At 42.6% G+C, this 16,025-nt stretch overlaps 1 protein-coding gene and 1 long non-coding RNA gene across 5 annotated transcripts in view; one reads left to right on the top strand and one right to left on the bottom strand.

The window, feature by feature from the left end:
* The window catches only part of CACNA1B (calcium voltage-gated channel subunit alpha1 B), a 644,201-nt gene that overhangs the window by 16,328 nt on the left and 611,848 nt on the right, over positions 1 to 16,025 (bottom strand). For all 4 annotated transcript variants that reach the window (XM_019510484.1, XM_019510481.1, XM_019510482.1 and 1 more), the window contains 6 exons: positions 10,812 to 10,920; positions 8,501 to 8,608; positions 6,987 to 7,099; positions 4,408 to 4,535; positions 3,211 to 3,349; positions 1,608 to 1,718 (listed from right to left, as the gene is read on the bottom strand). In XM_019510484.1, coding sequence (XP_019366029.1) covers positions 1,608 to 1,718; positions 3,211 to 3,349; positions 4,408 to 4,535; positions 6,987 to 7,099; positions 8,501 to 8,608; positions 10,812 to 10,920 — 708 coding nt within the window. The remainder of the gene's footprint in view (positions 1 to 1,607; positions 1,719 to 3,210; positions 3,350 to 4,407; positions 4,536 to 6,986; positions 7,100 to 8,500; positions 8,609 to 10,811; positions 10,921 to 16,025) is intronic.
* The window catches only part of LOC109292864, a 7,205-nt gene continuing 2,116 nt past the window's right edge, over positions 10,937 to 16,025 (top strand). The window contains exon 1 of the long non-coding RNA XR_002096191.1: positions 10,937 to 15,437. This is a non-coding gene — a long non-coding RNA (uncharacterized LOC109292864). The remainder of the gene's footprint in view (positions 15,438 to 16,025) is intronic.

The raw sequence follows: 16,025 nt of genomic DNA, 5'->3' as shown, positions 1-16,025 counted from the left end.
AGGAATGCTTCTAGGTTTGGTAAAACCTGATATACGACCATCCCATCGGGGAAACAGCTTTTTTCTAAGAGGGTTGAGTGGTTGTAAACGTGACAAGTAGAGTCCCTGAGAAATCAAACAACTCTGGGAAATGGACTCTCATCCAATGACTTTCGTGACCTCTTGTAGAAAAATCTTCCTTTCTTATGGTAGCACAGAGTCCCAAAAATCAAAGTTATATTCAGTTGGTACCACATTTCAATCTGTCTTCTGCATGCAGAAAGGACATATTTGTTGCCATATGGTACATGTTGGCTACCGGTATGGAAGGAGTCCCTCGTTTCAAAATTCAGCATATGTTCCAGAGCAGCACAACTGTGCAATAATCACTCGTTATTATATGAACCAGGTCCTTAGAACTAAAGAGACAACTATGTATGGTAAGATGGAGACGTTGTAACATTCAACAGGCAGCATGGTGACCTGAGAGCATCTGGAGGACATGTTAGCAATGTGTATGTGAAATGCCCAGATTGGAGAAGACCGTGCTGTCATAATGCACCAGAAAGTGCCAAATAAGCAAGGCTAGTGACAATCTAAACATCATACAACCAACCAATCCCTCAATGCAGCATATGCATGTGCAGTAAATCCTACTGGGGAGGAGGAGAGATGGAAAATGCTCCATGTTTAAGTTTGGCCCTTTTGGCAGGAAGAGATTTCACATATAGACAGGGTTCTTAAAGAGAAATATGCAGCTTATTTTGTGCTTGAGGCCATGGACTATACCCTTCCATATACCTCGGGTAAAGGTATCATCATATATGGAATGGAATGGAATACATCTGTGCAAACTATGCAGTAGACACGTTGAAGAGTCCAGCAGAGGGCACAAAAATAGTAAGGGGGTTGGGGAACATGACTGATAAGGAGAGGCTGAGGGACCTGAGCTTCTTTAGTTTGCAGAAGAGAAGACAGAACAGCCTTTAACTACCTGAAGGGGGGTTCCCAAGGGAATGGAGCTGGACTATTCTCAGTGGTGGCAGATGAAAGAACAAGTTGCTGCAAGGGAAGTTTAGGTTAGATATTAGGAAAACCTCTCTTACTGGGAGCGCAGTAAAGCACTGGAACAAGTTACCCAGAGAGGTTTCTGAATCTCCATCCTTGGAGGTTTTTTTAAGACCTGGATAGACAAAGCCTTGGCTGGGATGATCTAGTTGGGGATGATCCTGCTTTGAGCAGGGGGTTGGACCAGATGACCTCCCGAGGTCCCTTCAAACCCTCATTTTCTATGATTCTATGATTCCCTGTTAATCTGAACCTCACACTTTCAAGGAGGTAGACATCCTGCTCAATAAGGTGCTTAGCCCAAAGAGCATAATTTTTCATGCTCCTTTTTGTTGCCTGTATACCAGGACAAATCCTGCTGGGAACAGGACCGCGTACGTACAGACAAACCCAAAGGCCGGGCAAAGATCACTGCTTCCAGCTTTATCAGTGTCTCTCAAACAAGATACTCACAAGGAGCTTTCATAAAAACAACACGACAGGACAACAAGAAGAGAGAATGTGTTGAATTCTTAACTTACTGTAAGTCTTCCATTGCCAGTAAAGCCTCTCTCGCTCACCTGAGTTTCGGCAGCCAGACGTGGCATGGAAGCCGCCCGTCCCTGGCTCTCCAGGCCAGGTTGGTGCTCTCCATTGGCCAAGGTGGGGCTGATTTCTCTCATTTCTACAACCTGAATAAATTAAGAAATATTTTCAGTAGTGTCAATGTAAGCTGTAAGGAGAAGACCACTGACCTAATGGGCTTGTTCCATGCCTAGGTCAAATTGCAGGGGTTTTAATTTATTTCTGAAGACATACAACTAGTAAAAAGTACTGCCCAACAGCTCTTGAGCCTTAGAGGTTACTTCTGAACTGCAGAACATGTCTAGCATGGGTTCCAAACTGCTGACACTGCCCTGTCTATGAGCCTTAATTCTGACCCAGGGGCTTGTCTACAGCTGCAGTTATTTCTGAGTTGCTATTCAGGAATATGTGACTCTAAATAACTATTCCTGTATAATTCCACATGTGGATGTACTTATTTTGGAATAAGTTTGACAATCCATGTGGCCAATGATCTATTGTTGCTAACTGTGGTCATGAGTTGTACAATATGATCCTTCATCCATGGGCAACCGTGTGTCTAAGACCCAAAAGCTCATTCAGGCATGTCACTGAAGAGCCATCAGGTGGCACTCACTTACAGTAACTATTGGCTTAAGTTAGATTTGAACAGGTGGACCCAGGGTTAAAAGACTCCAAAAACACATCCCACAAGCTACATGATCTTGTAAACACACATTTGGTTTTTGATTTCCTCGGGTTGACTGATTTCCCCAGCTGGAATCCGCCTTTTGAAAAGTTTTGCTGTGAAAATGACACTCATTACAGGAGGAGCATTCACAGATCCCCATCTTAACCACTGCCCAGGCATCTGACAGGTGACCTGTGTATATCTGGGATGCCAGGATAGCATCAAACTTTTCTTTTTCTCCCTAGCTTTCAGCTGAATGACTGCTCCCAGAAGACAGAGCTGCTCCCACAGCCAATGACATTAAGGCCTTGAAAGTTTCTACATTATCAGCTTAAGCCCCCAGTGGGGACTCTGACTGGCAGCACTGGAAAGAGAAGATTCATGATGCACTACTTCACCACATCTGATACCAACGTTGCCTTGTAAGGAGACACCAATCTGAAGGTCCCTTTCTGCATACTTCCTATTCTCAGATAACATCTTTCTATCTGTGTGCCTAAGCAGCTCTCATCACTGTAGTATCTCAGTGCTCTGAAGTTACTGATGGATTTTAGCCTCACAAAAGCAACATGAGGTAGGGCACTGTTTAACAGACAGGGAGCAGTGATTTCCCAAGGTCTCACAGGAAGGAAGCTTGTGGCTGAACTAAAAGCTAAACCCAGGTGTCCTGTCTCCCAGTCCAGCAAGCTTAGCCATCCTTTCCCTGCCCCCGTGCTTCCATTAGGAATAAGCCTGAATGAGCCAAACACCCACAATACGCAGCTGTCAAATAAAGCAGCACAGAGAAAAGTGGGTTGAATTCAGCTCTTAATCTTCTGCAGCCAACAGGACTGACTGGTTGCAACAGAACAGTGCCCAGCCCTAGACCTTAATACAAATGGGGCCCTAGGAGTAACACAGGGACCTACTGCATCCTGATCTGTCATCACCTGTTTGCTTGTCCGTTCAATGGGAATTTCTTCTGAGTGGCCTCGCTCAAAAGCCGGTGTCCTGGTTTCGTAAAATATGTCCTGCGTGCGCTGAGTCCCCCATGAACTGGACTCCTTGATCCCACCCTCTGGAGCTGGCCTGTTACCAGGCAAAGAGAAAGGGTGAACAGCTGGGTAGATTTAGATTTAGTTAGATTTAAGCAGATGACAATGCCAAAGTGCTTTGGAGCAGCCTGAGGGATTCACTTCCAGTCGTGTGGAAGAACCACTTGGTGGGGGCAGCGGCTGGCAAAGTCAGAAACCTGAAAGGCTCCTGAGTGTTGACAGTGATCTTCCTCAGGAAGTCATGAAGAGCAAGGAGACAAAACCAGCCTACACAGAAGGGAGAGTAATAACTTTTCTTCAGTGCCTTAGGTAATGTAGCTTTACAACTGGTATAGACCGCTGAACTTTTTTGGAGTGCTGATGTTGTTAAATGGATATTTTTCACAAAAGACTGGAAGTCCTGGTAGAGATTGGTACTGGCAGGCAAAGACATATAAACACACAAAAGTAATGTAGAGGATGAAAAGTTTGATTTAAAAGCTAGTCTGTGCGTGCCAGACTGAGCAAAGTTGTATGACCATGACTGGTTAGGTAAAGAACTGTAAATATTATTGGCTAAGTTCATCTAACTTATAAGTCAAATGAAATAAATGCAGCAGTATCAGGGGAAAATTTAGCCTTGCGTTTTTACAGTTCAAGATTTCTTACCTTTTTATTTTCACTTCATAGTTTATTATCATATTTATCTCTCTCATATCTATAATTACACAGCCATAGCACTAGTGACCTAGAAGAACATAATATATACAGAGAGCAGAAAATAGGAAGGGCATTTGGGGACTGTTGTAATCAGTCTTTGGGTTGCAATTTGCATAACAGACTGCAGTGGCTTTTTACAGAAGGGATTCAGTCCTTAGAAACATGCACGGAAACTCCCGGTGACATCAAGTGGTACCATATATGAGGCTGTTCCTTGGCCTAATTAATCTCTGGAAACTATGAGCATTAATTGGGCTTTTTTTTTTTAAAGTAGCTGCCAATCTCTGTCATCTGAACACACATCTTAACCTTTGGACAATGGGACATTCCTAAGTGCAACATGCCTAAGGGGGCTCAGAGAACTCTAATGGTAGGAAGGCCCAGGATACTCACAACGTGCCCCCGTTGTTAAGTGATGCTGAACTTTTCTGACGAAGGAAGGCTTTAGCATTGTTGAATGCTGGAGGCTGGGTTTGCTCAAGCGTGGCTTTCAAAGGGTGAAACAGTGACACTGGTCCAGTCTGCAGTGCACAAAGGAAAAGCAACAGTGAGAAAGATATATCTGCTTAGAGAACACCCTGCACCACCTTTTCTAGTCAAGCTGTGATCCACGTCCTCAAAAAGCCTTCCTGAAACTGCAATTGGCACTAGCTAGTTCTTCACTCTGTTACAGGCTGCCATCTTCATCAGCCATTAAAGGTGGGATTGCAACACATGCAAACACACTTTCACTAGCTTTAATCTGGTTTCTGTTAGTAATAACAACAGTGGAGATGTGGCAATATGGACTTTAGTGTAAGACAGCCACCTGAGCACAAACCCAAGCATCCCTGGTAGGCTTGTACAGCTGAAGCCCATGCTGCTGCATCCTCAATGCTATTGTTACCCATGATAGCTGGATTAAAGAAAACATGGGTCTGTCTACTTGTGCTACAGACTTTCCATTGCAGTGCAGACAAAGCCTCCTGGGATCACAATGACTGGACCGCCCTTCAGTCCTTACATGTTGTCCCAATGCATCACAGAAGAGCCTAGGGGCAAGAAAAGTATAAAGAAAGCTATATAGCCACTCTCTTTGCTGTACTCATTCTGTGATGAAAAGAAGACATCAGTCTCCAGGGATATAAAGCCCATGTCTTCCCCCAGCACTAAATTTAATTCATAATAGTTCCCTTCCCCTTTCAGGTTGGCTGGCATAGTACAACAAAGGAGCCAGACCCTTTGGGACTCATGGGACTAGTTACAAATTCAATATTTGGATTACACATATTAAAATGGTGAAGTCTTTTGGGTCAGGGGCTAATTCAGGTTTTAGATGGTGGCCCTGAGTCATGTACTGCAATGCCCTCAAACCGCCTTCTTCAGGGGAAGTGTCTCCATTGGTAAATACAGGCTGTTAGCTGCATGGATACTCAGCTGCACAAGGCCATCCTAAAGTCCAGAAAGAGCCTGCTAGTTCACAAGTTCCTAGGGTTCCAATCCCAAGCCCTTTTTTTGATTTAGGGCTTTATGATACCCATGATGTTTATTCATCAACCTGGCTAGCAGTTACCTGACTGACCTATTGACCATATTATATTTTGTGGGTACAAACCTGGACTCATTACATTCATTGGGAGTTTTGCCACAAACTTTATGGAACTAAGATTTTACCCTGTACATACAAGCCCCTAAAATATGCAAGTGGATATATCATGTGGCTCATTCTTGTAGCTCTTATTTAGTCACAAGTTCTACTAAGCTTAATGGGAACTGGAGGATTTGGCCCAGTACTCATAGTAGCAATGTGCTATGTTTGCGAGGTCTGAGGAGCTAACTGCAGCAATAACAGTGCTAATAACAAAGGTTATAAACAAGGCAGCCTTGAATACAATAAGAATCAGTCCAAAATTTTGCCCTAAACATCTTTCAAAGTTTGCACAGCTATCATCCATGGTTTAAATTCATGTGCTCCTCTGCACTGTCAGGTTAACTAGGGTAGGAGGTGGAGAGATTTTGAAGGAGTAATTTTTTTTTTTGAAGTATCAAAGTAATTTTGAAGCCCAATTATCACTGGCTTTCAATAGGGCTTAGTTTTCTAAACACCTAAGTCACTTTTGAAATAGCACTTAGGCTTAAGCTACAAACAGTCATCACATTTGTCCCCTGAGAAACCAGTTTATCCCAGGACAACGTGCAATTGTTCCAAAGTTATCCTGAGACAAACCCTGGAAAGGCTCATGGGATGAGAAGTGCTAACAGCTTGTCCTGGGGCATCAGAAAATATGTCTGAATGGTTTTCCTGGGACTGAATCAATAGAAGAAAAGTGAGAGTGCATTCAGCCCTTCATTAAAACCTGATTGGAAGAGAGATGTGTATACATCAATCCAAGGACTCTTCTTTTCTGAGACAAACACAGGCACAACGTGTCCTGGGACAAATGAATACATCTGATCCTAGCCTTAGGAACCTAACTCCTTTAGAGTATGTCCATGTGGTACAAGGCAGCGCGGTACAGAGATATAACACTGTGCTAGCTCTCCAACTGGCAAAAGTTATTAGGCCACATATGGCCTGCCCTAAGGTGGCCATATTCCTTTCAGCTCCAGAGATGGCGAGAGCAGAGCTACCATAGGGCATCTCTGAATGGTGCTGATTTGTGCCATACATATAGGCTTACCATTAGAAGATTCTGGAAGTTTTACCCTAATTATTTTCAGCACCGCTGGAATGAAGAAGCGCCATAAACTACCCAAGAAGGTCTTTCGTTGTAGCTTGTGCAGCACAGTTTTTAGTTGACAAGACACTGACAATTCAAATTGTTTGGAGAGGCAACCAGACTGCCAGGTGTCGGACGGAATGAAATCCCTGAATTGTCAGAGGTTTGCTAATTCAGGACCAGGCTAGATGATCCTTGAGATCCCTTCCAACCCTCTGATTGCTGAGATTGCTAGTAGAAAGAACCCAGGAACACCATCTTTCAGCTGAGTACCTGGCAAAGGCCTCCAGGTGGTTGATGCACTTGCTCCCTGCTGTTTTTATTCTGCTTGTAGAAATCAAATATCATGAGTGCTGCATAGACTTTCCCCACGGTCATTTCATCAGCTGGATTAGGAAACAGAAGAGGAAATGCAGTGGGGGAGTTTCATATAGAGCAGGGAAGGTTTGCCGGAGGATAGGTGGAGAATGAAAGAAGGAACAGTGTCAGAATAAACGGAAGAAAAGGAAAGAAATTAATTAAATGGAGGAATGTGCAACAGATATAAAAAAAATGTGAAAAGGACCACAAGATGTCCCATTAGGGGAAGAAGAGAGAGAAAGAGAAGTGGTTAGAACAGATTTCTTCAGACAGTGCTTTCCCCTTCACCCCATCCTTGACTGTTATTACCTTTCCTCTCTCTCTGCTTGTGTGGAGGTCATGGCTTTAAGTGCCCTATGGCCTAGTGCTCCAGGGAAAATATTTATAGACTTTTTACAGGAAAAGGGCCCTTGACAATTAAACCGTAGGAATGGGAGACAGAAGAACATTTAAATTAATACCAGATCTGCAACCAGTAGTTTTATCAACAGAGAGGCCCTATTTTTCTCTCTTTAACTTATGGTCAGCAGGGGGATAATGGGCTAATATAAATTTAAATTGTATTGCATTTTTCCAGATGGCCCTCCCCCCCTTTATAAAAAAAAACCAAAAAACAATTATACTGCTGATCTCTCCCCCGGTACAGCATAGCACACGCCTTCCAGAACAGGGTTATAAAGTGCCAGACATGAAAACATGGGCTGAAAGGCAGGGTTAGGTAGTCACTACCCCCTTGTGTGCATCCCCACACTTCCATCCTTTTCTCAGCGAACCATGCCCGGAGTACAAGGAGCTGTTTCTCATTAATCAGAAATCCAGGGGACTCTGAGTCCTCCCTTTTGCCAGTCTAGAGAATTCCTAACTTTCAATTTTCTCAGTGTGTTCCCACAAGCACAGGCCATTGTTAGGGCATATTACATGGATTCATTGGAGCTTTTAACCTATTCTTTTTCTTGTTTTGGAGGCAGACAGAGCCCAGCTGGTAGAAAATCTGGTCCCTTAAACCAGATAAAGTGGAAACAGATAAAGCTGTGTAACAAAGCAAGCTCTTTGAAAGAGGTGGGACCTGACATTGCTTTCTCCTTGCTGCTCTGCATTTTATTTTTCCACAAAGCAAGGTCTCTGCTGCCTTGGGTATTAGGTACTAGGATATTACCGACTCTGGGTTGCTTACTACTTGGATGACAGTTGAATGAGTCTCTGGACTATGGGCATTGTGGAGGTGAAACATGAGGCTCTACATAGAAATTAAAATGTTCTTTGGGTTCCTGTACTGTAGAAACAGCTGTACATAGACAGGACAATAGGCTCATCCCATTGGAAGGGAAGAACTTACGCTGGATTTTTTCAGGTATTTCAAATGATTCTTAGGGATCTGGTCTCTGTGTTGCTTCTAAAGGAAACACATACAGGTGTGTGCCACTTACGTTTATGAGGAGGCACCAACAGATCCAGTGTCTTTTGGGACAGATTAGGCCAAACCAGTGAGATCTCTTTCCTTAGTTCAGCATCGCACTGGTGCTGTTTCACCCCTCCTGGGCAGGAGAGAAAAAAAGGAAAGTCAAGCTGAGTAAAAATGGCTATCCATTAACAAGTGTGCAGGCAACCCTCTCTTTTCCAGGCCCATCTGCCCAGCCTTCTTCACATCCTACTAGTTCAGGGCGGGGTCCAGTAGTGGATATGAATAGGGGTTACAGGACGTGGTCTGACCAATATGAAACCTCAGGGACCAGTTTGTTCTGAGGTCCTTAAGCAACATGCACTGTCACTGTTACCCTTAAACTGGGACTATGTCCTTCTTCATACACCTTACATACCATTATATAACAATATAATCAAATGGAAGCTATAAAACCAAGCAAAATATTAAACAGCCAAACACAGCAGCATCATTTAAAAGGCTGAAGTGGGTTCTCATTACGCAGAGTGAGTAAAATATTTATGAGACAATAGTCTGCTTCCCAAATGAATACACTACACAGTAGGAGCGTCTACTCACGCACAGTTACTGTATAGTAATTTAGGTTACTGTGCAGCAAACAAAAATTACTGCGCAGTAACTATGGCAACTTACACTGACTTGGGCATAAATTTGCTATCTGCATGATGCAGGTAGCAAATTTATACCTGATTAGTTACTGGGTAGTAAGGCACATGTAGGCATCTATCTGAGTGATTTAGGGTTAACTTTATTCCCAAGTCAGTCCACAGAGCATTACTGAGCTGTAACACCTGCACATGTAGATGTTGGTATAAAAACTGCTTATTGTGCAATAAATGCACGTGTAGACACGCCCAGTATGAAACTAAGTGGAGTACATAAATGATAGTGATGATTCTTCTTAGAGAAAAAGTGAGGTGAGGAGGCTGTTATCTGTTATAGTGCCATGATATGTTGTGCCATGTTGCATTTCACTGGGGAGAGTTCATTACGGGAACATTAGCCCAACCAACTACTCTCAATTAAAGTTATCAGAAAGAATGGAAAAAGTCCAATCCAGCCATGTAAGGAAGAGGTAAGCTAAAGCAAGACCCTCAAATCAAACCCCTTTTACCTCTACCCATATACCCTCAAAATTCCCAGAAGCAAACTTGCCTCTATGGAAGCACTGCTTTTTTTTTTCGTTATATGTGGCCAAAAACCTCACAAGAACAGACATCTCCAGTAAGATGAATCCAACCAAATTAGCATCACTGAAATGCAGCAAGTGTAATAAAATGACACAGACTCTCAGGGCTTAAAAGACCCCTTTGCATGCAGGGATATTAGGGATGGAGGATGTTAACCCTTAGAAATGAGACCATCCTAAACTGTATGCTTCAAAGTTAGCAGGTCAGATTCAGTCCAACTCCCCTGAAGCATACTCCTTTGCCTCCCTCTAGCAGTGCTCACCTAAAGAGGTTAAAGAACATTTCTGAAGCAATGACCACAGAGAGGTTAAGTGGATTCAGTTCCTGACATTCCAGCTTCCAGTCCTGCACCTTAACCACATGAACATTTCTGTCTCCCTTCATTTTTAAATTATACATGACTGTATAATGGCAATTTCTGCTCTGGTTCTAGTCCTAGCAGCAGCCATGGCTTTGAAGGCTGATTAAAAGGTCTAATGATCCAAAGTAAAACCTGATGTATTTTATTGCATTGTGTTGTTTAATTGGGTAGTCAAGTATCTGCCTGATTAAGCACTGAAATAATTAATTTTTTTTCCTTGGGGCATAACACAGCTTTGGCCTCTCAGAGTCATGGCTTCCAGTACCAGCAGAGAGGATCATTATCAGGAAGAGTTTTTTTTTCTTTCCTACTGGCATGTGTAAAGTGACAAATCCTGAAGAGCATGACTAGGTTGTTTTAATAACACCACTTTGGACTTACATGATGGTTTTTTTTAATCTCAAAGCCATGAACCCAAGTAGAGAAATAATATTCTCATTAGGGGCACAGAGAGATGAAGCACCTTGTCCAAGGTCAACACGTCAAGGTCAGAGCTAAGCTGGGCATCATCTAGTTCAAGACTATATCAATCGGTTCATGTGCTCTTGGGGGAGGTAGGAAAGGGGATGGATCTTCTGAAAGATCCTCCCAGTTTCTTTCAGATTCAGATACCCTCCCTTATCGCGTCAAGGGTTTTTTGGCATAGGAAACCTACCTGGTCCTCTCTAAAGACCAGCAGTGAAGTCCCTAGTTTATGAGCTCACACATGTTCAGGCATCATAACTCTGTCTCATCTCCCCTCCTACCTGAAGCAAGTTTGATCTCTAGAGCTGTCCGAATCAAGGCCATGAGGGTGGATGTGAAATGGACCGTTAAGTCCTGGTCCGAGATCGGCATGTTCATCCGCACAAGGCGCTGAGGAGAGAAGCGGAGTTGCCATCAGTGCCAGTCAGTATCTCTCCCCCACCCCCACCCACTTTCCTTCTCCTTCTATTATTATTCAAATTCTTTATTCTTAAAATGCCAAGATTACAATATGTTTTCAAATGTTAACCTTTTGTGTGCTGGTTTGTGAGAAACACCTTCCCCTTAGGAATGGCGGCATCTTTTCTGGAATGCTTCTGAGCTGGAGGGCTTACTCCAGTGCTCCCAGATTACGATTTGCCAGCATTTATACTGCCATCCTTGAAGCCAATGTCTTGTCCTGCTGAACAGGTCTGATCTCTCTTAGCACTATCCCATACCAGGACTTCATATCCAGTTCTAACCCTCTACAACCATGTGAGACCCATGTCCTGGCTGGAGCACTAGAACAGTCAAAGAACTTCCCCTTCACCTGTCTTTAGCAGCACTGATGATGCATCTGCCAGAATGATCAGGCCCTTGCTTTATGTGTACAGGCAACCCAATTACTACCACCACTGCTCACACAAGAAACCGCTCTTCCTTTTGTCCCTAATGAAATGGTACAGAAAGGAGAAACAGCCAGGACTAGCTCCAATCACACACTCCTCTTCCCTCATTCGTGAGGGTGTTAACTGTTCTGTACAGCTGTTTTCTACACTGAGGCTACAACATGGAGACAACCATGATACGTAGGACTGTTCCCAGCTAACAGACTTGGAGAACTCTTTTATCCCAAGCACAGTAAACTATTTCTCCTTTCTTCTCCTTCAGCTCCAGATACCCTGCAATACCTTTGAATTGCCACCATCCTACCACTATCTTTCCAGACAATGAGCTATGAACCCCCTATCCTATTCAGTACTTATCAATATCAATTCCTAGTCACATAGAGGGGACCATATACATGAACATTAAAAAGACGTCCTTTGCATTTTCCCACTGAGAGTAGAGTGCTGCTTGCACAGATTTCCATTTCCTACCTTTAACTGGAAAAACATAATAGTACAGTGTCAGCGAGGATTTTTCCGAATTTTGCCTAAGGATCATGACGTCCACAGGCAACACTTCCCCCATCACTACATGACTTTATCTATGATTAGAGTCCCTGGGCCTAATTCATCACGAGTGTAACAAAGTCAATGAGACTGTGCTACGCATATTATTTTGGCACAGAGTCCTTGGATTTTTAACATGTCTGTACCTGGAGTATTAAAGGATCACTAGCAGCAGAGCCCTCCAGGGTGACTGATACCCTTAGCATTGTACTGTAAAGACTGATTTCTTCTTCCTAGGCAATCTTGTGATTTCCCAGCTCCTCAGCTTTCATACAAAGTTCAGAAACTTCTTAAAATGAAGCCAAATCAAACAAGCCTCTATATTTCTAAGGATCCATACAATACAAGCAAGCTACCAAGCTCTGATCATGACTAGGGAGTTTTTGCATAGGTTTGCATTAGTTGTATTTGGGACCCACTGCACATGGGGAATTTCATTCAGGGAGAGAGCTGTCTGGAAGCTGGTTACACTTCTATTTTGATTCCTACCTGTCCCTGGAAATCTTTTCTTTCTTTAATAAAGCTAAACACTTTACTAAAGATATTTGGGATCCTTTAATAGGCTACAGATTGGTTTAGGTAGGAAACTGCCACAGCTCATAGGATAAAGTATCCTGGCTGTGAGTGGGGTTTGCAAAGATGCAATGAGCCATCAATCTGCATGTGTCCTGTCATGGGAGCTAACCAGAACTGCAGCCCCTGTGCTCTCCTAAACATGATTGCAGCCTTTTTCTACAGCCTCCTTGGGTACAACATGCTTTAACAGAAGCAGGATTACGTGAAGACAGTCCCACAGCCCTAGCCCATCCCTGACAGTAAACATAGGTAACAGGCATATGGATGGCATGCCAGCATAAAGCGGAATAGCTTATTCCTCTTCCTATAAACTCTACAGGTACAAATCAATTTAAACCAGAACAACTGCATCCACACTAGGAGGGTTGTACCACTTTATCTTTACTAGTAGTTAAAGCACTACAGCATTTATGTGTATAAAAGGCCTTAGACTCCTAAGCAGTTAAACCCCTTATCAAAACAGGTCACTGATATGTTTTTGACAATGTAACCATAGCCTTTTATCTGAGGTTTGACTGCTGCAGTTGGGAGGCATGAGTACAGCCTTCATAGGCATATGTGTGCTACTTTCATCTAGCTCATACAGATAACAATAGCAATGTAGGCATGGTAGCATGAACATCAATAAGGGCTATAAAAAGCCTACCAGGGAACCTGAGTATGCATAGTATATTCATAAGGCTTGCTTATCTGCACTGAAGCCTACACCACCCCATCTGTCACCCTACAAACACTCAAAAGATCCAAGATCACCACTTTTATTTAACTTGTTACTGGAATAAAGATCTGATTCCAAGTCCAGAAGGACAAAGGATGTGTGTTATAACTCACTCTACCACCTAATGCTTAGTCTAATCATCACAGAGCTAAAATAAACCAGTGCATCCTTAAGGAATGCCTTTCAAAACAAAGGCAAGGAGTTCCTTTCAATGCCCGACATGCAGGAAGGATAAGGAAATCAAAGCCAAGAATTTCCTCCCCATATAATTCAAACAATATCAAATGCTGGCAAAGCCACAAAAATGTTGTGTGTTCAATTGTGTGAAACAGCACTTTGTTTAGACTTTGCTCCTTCAGCACGCCAAAGGTTACAGCAACAATAGTGTATGCAATGCAATCCAGTGGTTAACTTACTGAAAGAATCCCACTTCAGTGAGAGAGAGTTAAGAGATGGAGAGAGAAAGAAGATGCATGGAAGTGAAAACAAGCAGATGAGAGAGAATTCCTCCCAGGAGAGCTCTATCCCCATGAGAATGGCCACGGAAAAAAAATCAGCTTTTAAGGGGCTGGACACTTTCTAAACCTCCCTGCTCACCCATAACATTTTGACCACAAGCCTTACCCCAGCTCTCAGAGGTAGGTTAGTGGTACTCTTTCTATTAGACACAGAAAGGTAAAGTGACTTCCATGCTGTTAGAGACAGTCAGTAGATGAGCTGGGGGGAAAATTTTTCAAAATTTCAGTCTTCCACTCCCCTGCAACCTAATATATATGGATAAAGATCTGGGGTTGTTTATTGGAACGGTTAAGTCAGCCCCTTAGAACAGTTGCTCTTTTCCTAACGTATCCATGGAGAAAGGGGAGAAGGAAAAGCACACGTCACCACTCTTAGGGCAATTCCCGTCATTTGACACTGAGATGTTCACCTGGTACCCAGCAGTCCAGAACGAAAGGAGGTTAGCCTCGTACTTTTAGTCCCTGCATAAGTGCTCAGTGCATCGGGACTCTGCTCAGGCTTCTAGAAACATTTATTTTACAGCACACAAGCCTGCAGCTGAATCACATACATTGACTAGTTCAATACCGGGAAGCCCTGTCTCATAGATATATGGACTGCTTATGTTTTAATGGCCTGTTTTTCAAAGGTGCTAAGTATCCCATTGAACTCCCCCTGAACATCACTTGAAGTCATGGTGCTTTCTCTGAAGCCTCTGCACTGACAGCAATATCAAAGTGTTGTTTAAACTTATATCATATTTTTGGGGGGAAGTGGGGGGAGGTTCCTTGCCTTCCTACTTCAAGAAAGTAACATCTTCACCTTTGATTTGATCTGGCTTTTACACACAGGGCAGTGTGTGTGTACTAAGACAGAAGACACTTTTATTAAGTCACGGGTACTGTGTTCAGCGTTAATCTACTCAGAAATCTAATTTTGACTAAAAATGTCCATTAGAAAAATTTGGATCAATGAAATTTTTTTTTAATTACAATTTTCCCAGTTCTACTTTGGGTGAACAAAAAATATGAGAAAACATTTTAAAATTTCTCATACAGTCAATTTTGATATTTTCAGGATGAGGAGTTTCTATGTTTTATTTTGAAATGACTTTTTTGGTTTCAAAATGTATTTGATAGAAAAAGGACCAAGACCAAGTGGTTCAAATAAACTAGATTTAAATGTTTTGTTCAGTCCAAACTGAATGTTGTCATTCAACTTTGAAAAACATTCAAAACACTGATTTTTTTTTAATCCCAAATTGAGATTAAAAACTAACTCAACATCGTTTGTGGGATAGAAAATCTATTTTCTGTCCAGCTCAGAGCCAGGGTAAAATATGACTTCATTAATTATCCAACTCCTCTGCTCAAGCCCCAGTTAAAATTAAAGAAAATCTCCACGTTAGCAGTATTTTTGGACTGCAGACCTCATTCTCAGACTGCCTGCTCCTTTGAAACATGATGCAAAAAGTTGCCAGAAGGGACTGGAGGAGGAGGGCATAATTTATAGAATTTTCCATTATTCTAAGTCTTGAGGAAGAACATCAGAGCGTGTTGATACAGATGGTGAGGGATCAAGATGTTGCTAGAATCTGGTAAGGCGTTTTCACTGCACCAGGATCCCTTTGGGACTGGCTGCCACAAATGAAAAGCGTGGTTAACTGCCCTAATTAAATGGTGAGTTGTTGCATTGGGGGGAGGAGAAAAACCTACAATCTCTGCAGTTGATAGAAATAGATTTGTTTTGCTCCTTTTGCCATTCCTCTCTTTCTCCGCTTACCTCACTCTTACTTTCCTTAAATGGAAAGTTAAGAGAAGTAGCAGGCTGTAAATGGAGTGCTAGCTTCCAATTTCCTAACCTGAGCTAGAGAAACCCCCTTGGATCCCTTGATTTTAATTAGGAGTTTCAGAGGCATTCCCCCTTCTGAACGTGAGCAGAAGAGAGGCTAACAAGGAAGAGAACTGGTGTGTTAATGTTAGAGCTTGTTAATGTTTCTGCAGTAAAAGACCCCAGGGGCTGGAGCTGCAATATTCTCTCCAGAGTCCTTAATTAACTCTATGCATCGGAGAACAAGAACGACTAGATAACAAGATAACAACCTAATATATCCTGGAGCCTGGGTTACAGATGCAGCACTTTTTTGCTCCATTTCCTAACAAAGTCTGCGGATGGGAGAACCCAATGCGTCTCACCTAGTAACTGAAATTGCTTCTGCAGGTTGATACTGCCTAAAAAAAAAAAAAAAAAAAAAAAAAAAAAAAAAA

Source organism: Gavialis gangeticus, unplaced genomic scaffold (genome assembly GCF_001723915.1).
Source record: "Gavialis gangeticus isolate Ggan-Ray unplaced genomic scaffold, GavGan_comp1, whole genome shotgun sequence".
Classification (NCBI taxonomy): domain Eukaryota; kingdom Metazoa; phylum Chordata; order Crocodylia; family Gavialidae; genus Gavialis; species Gavialis gangeticus.
The sequence above is the reverse complement of the archived record's forward strand: the minus strand, read 5'-3'. Positions and strand labels throughout refer to the sequence as shown.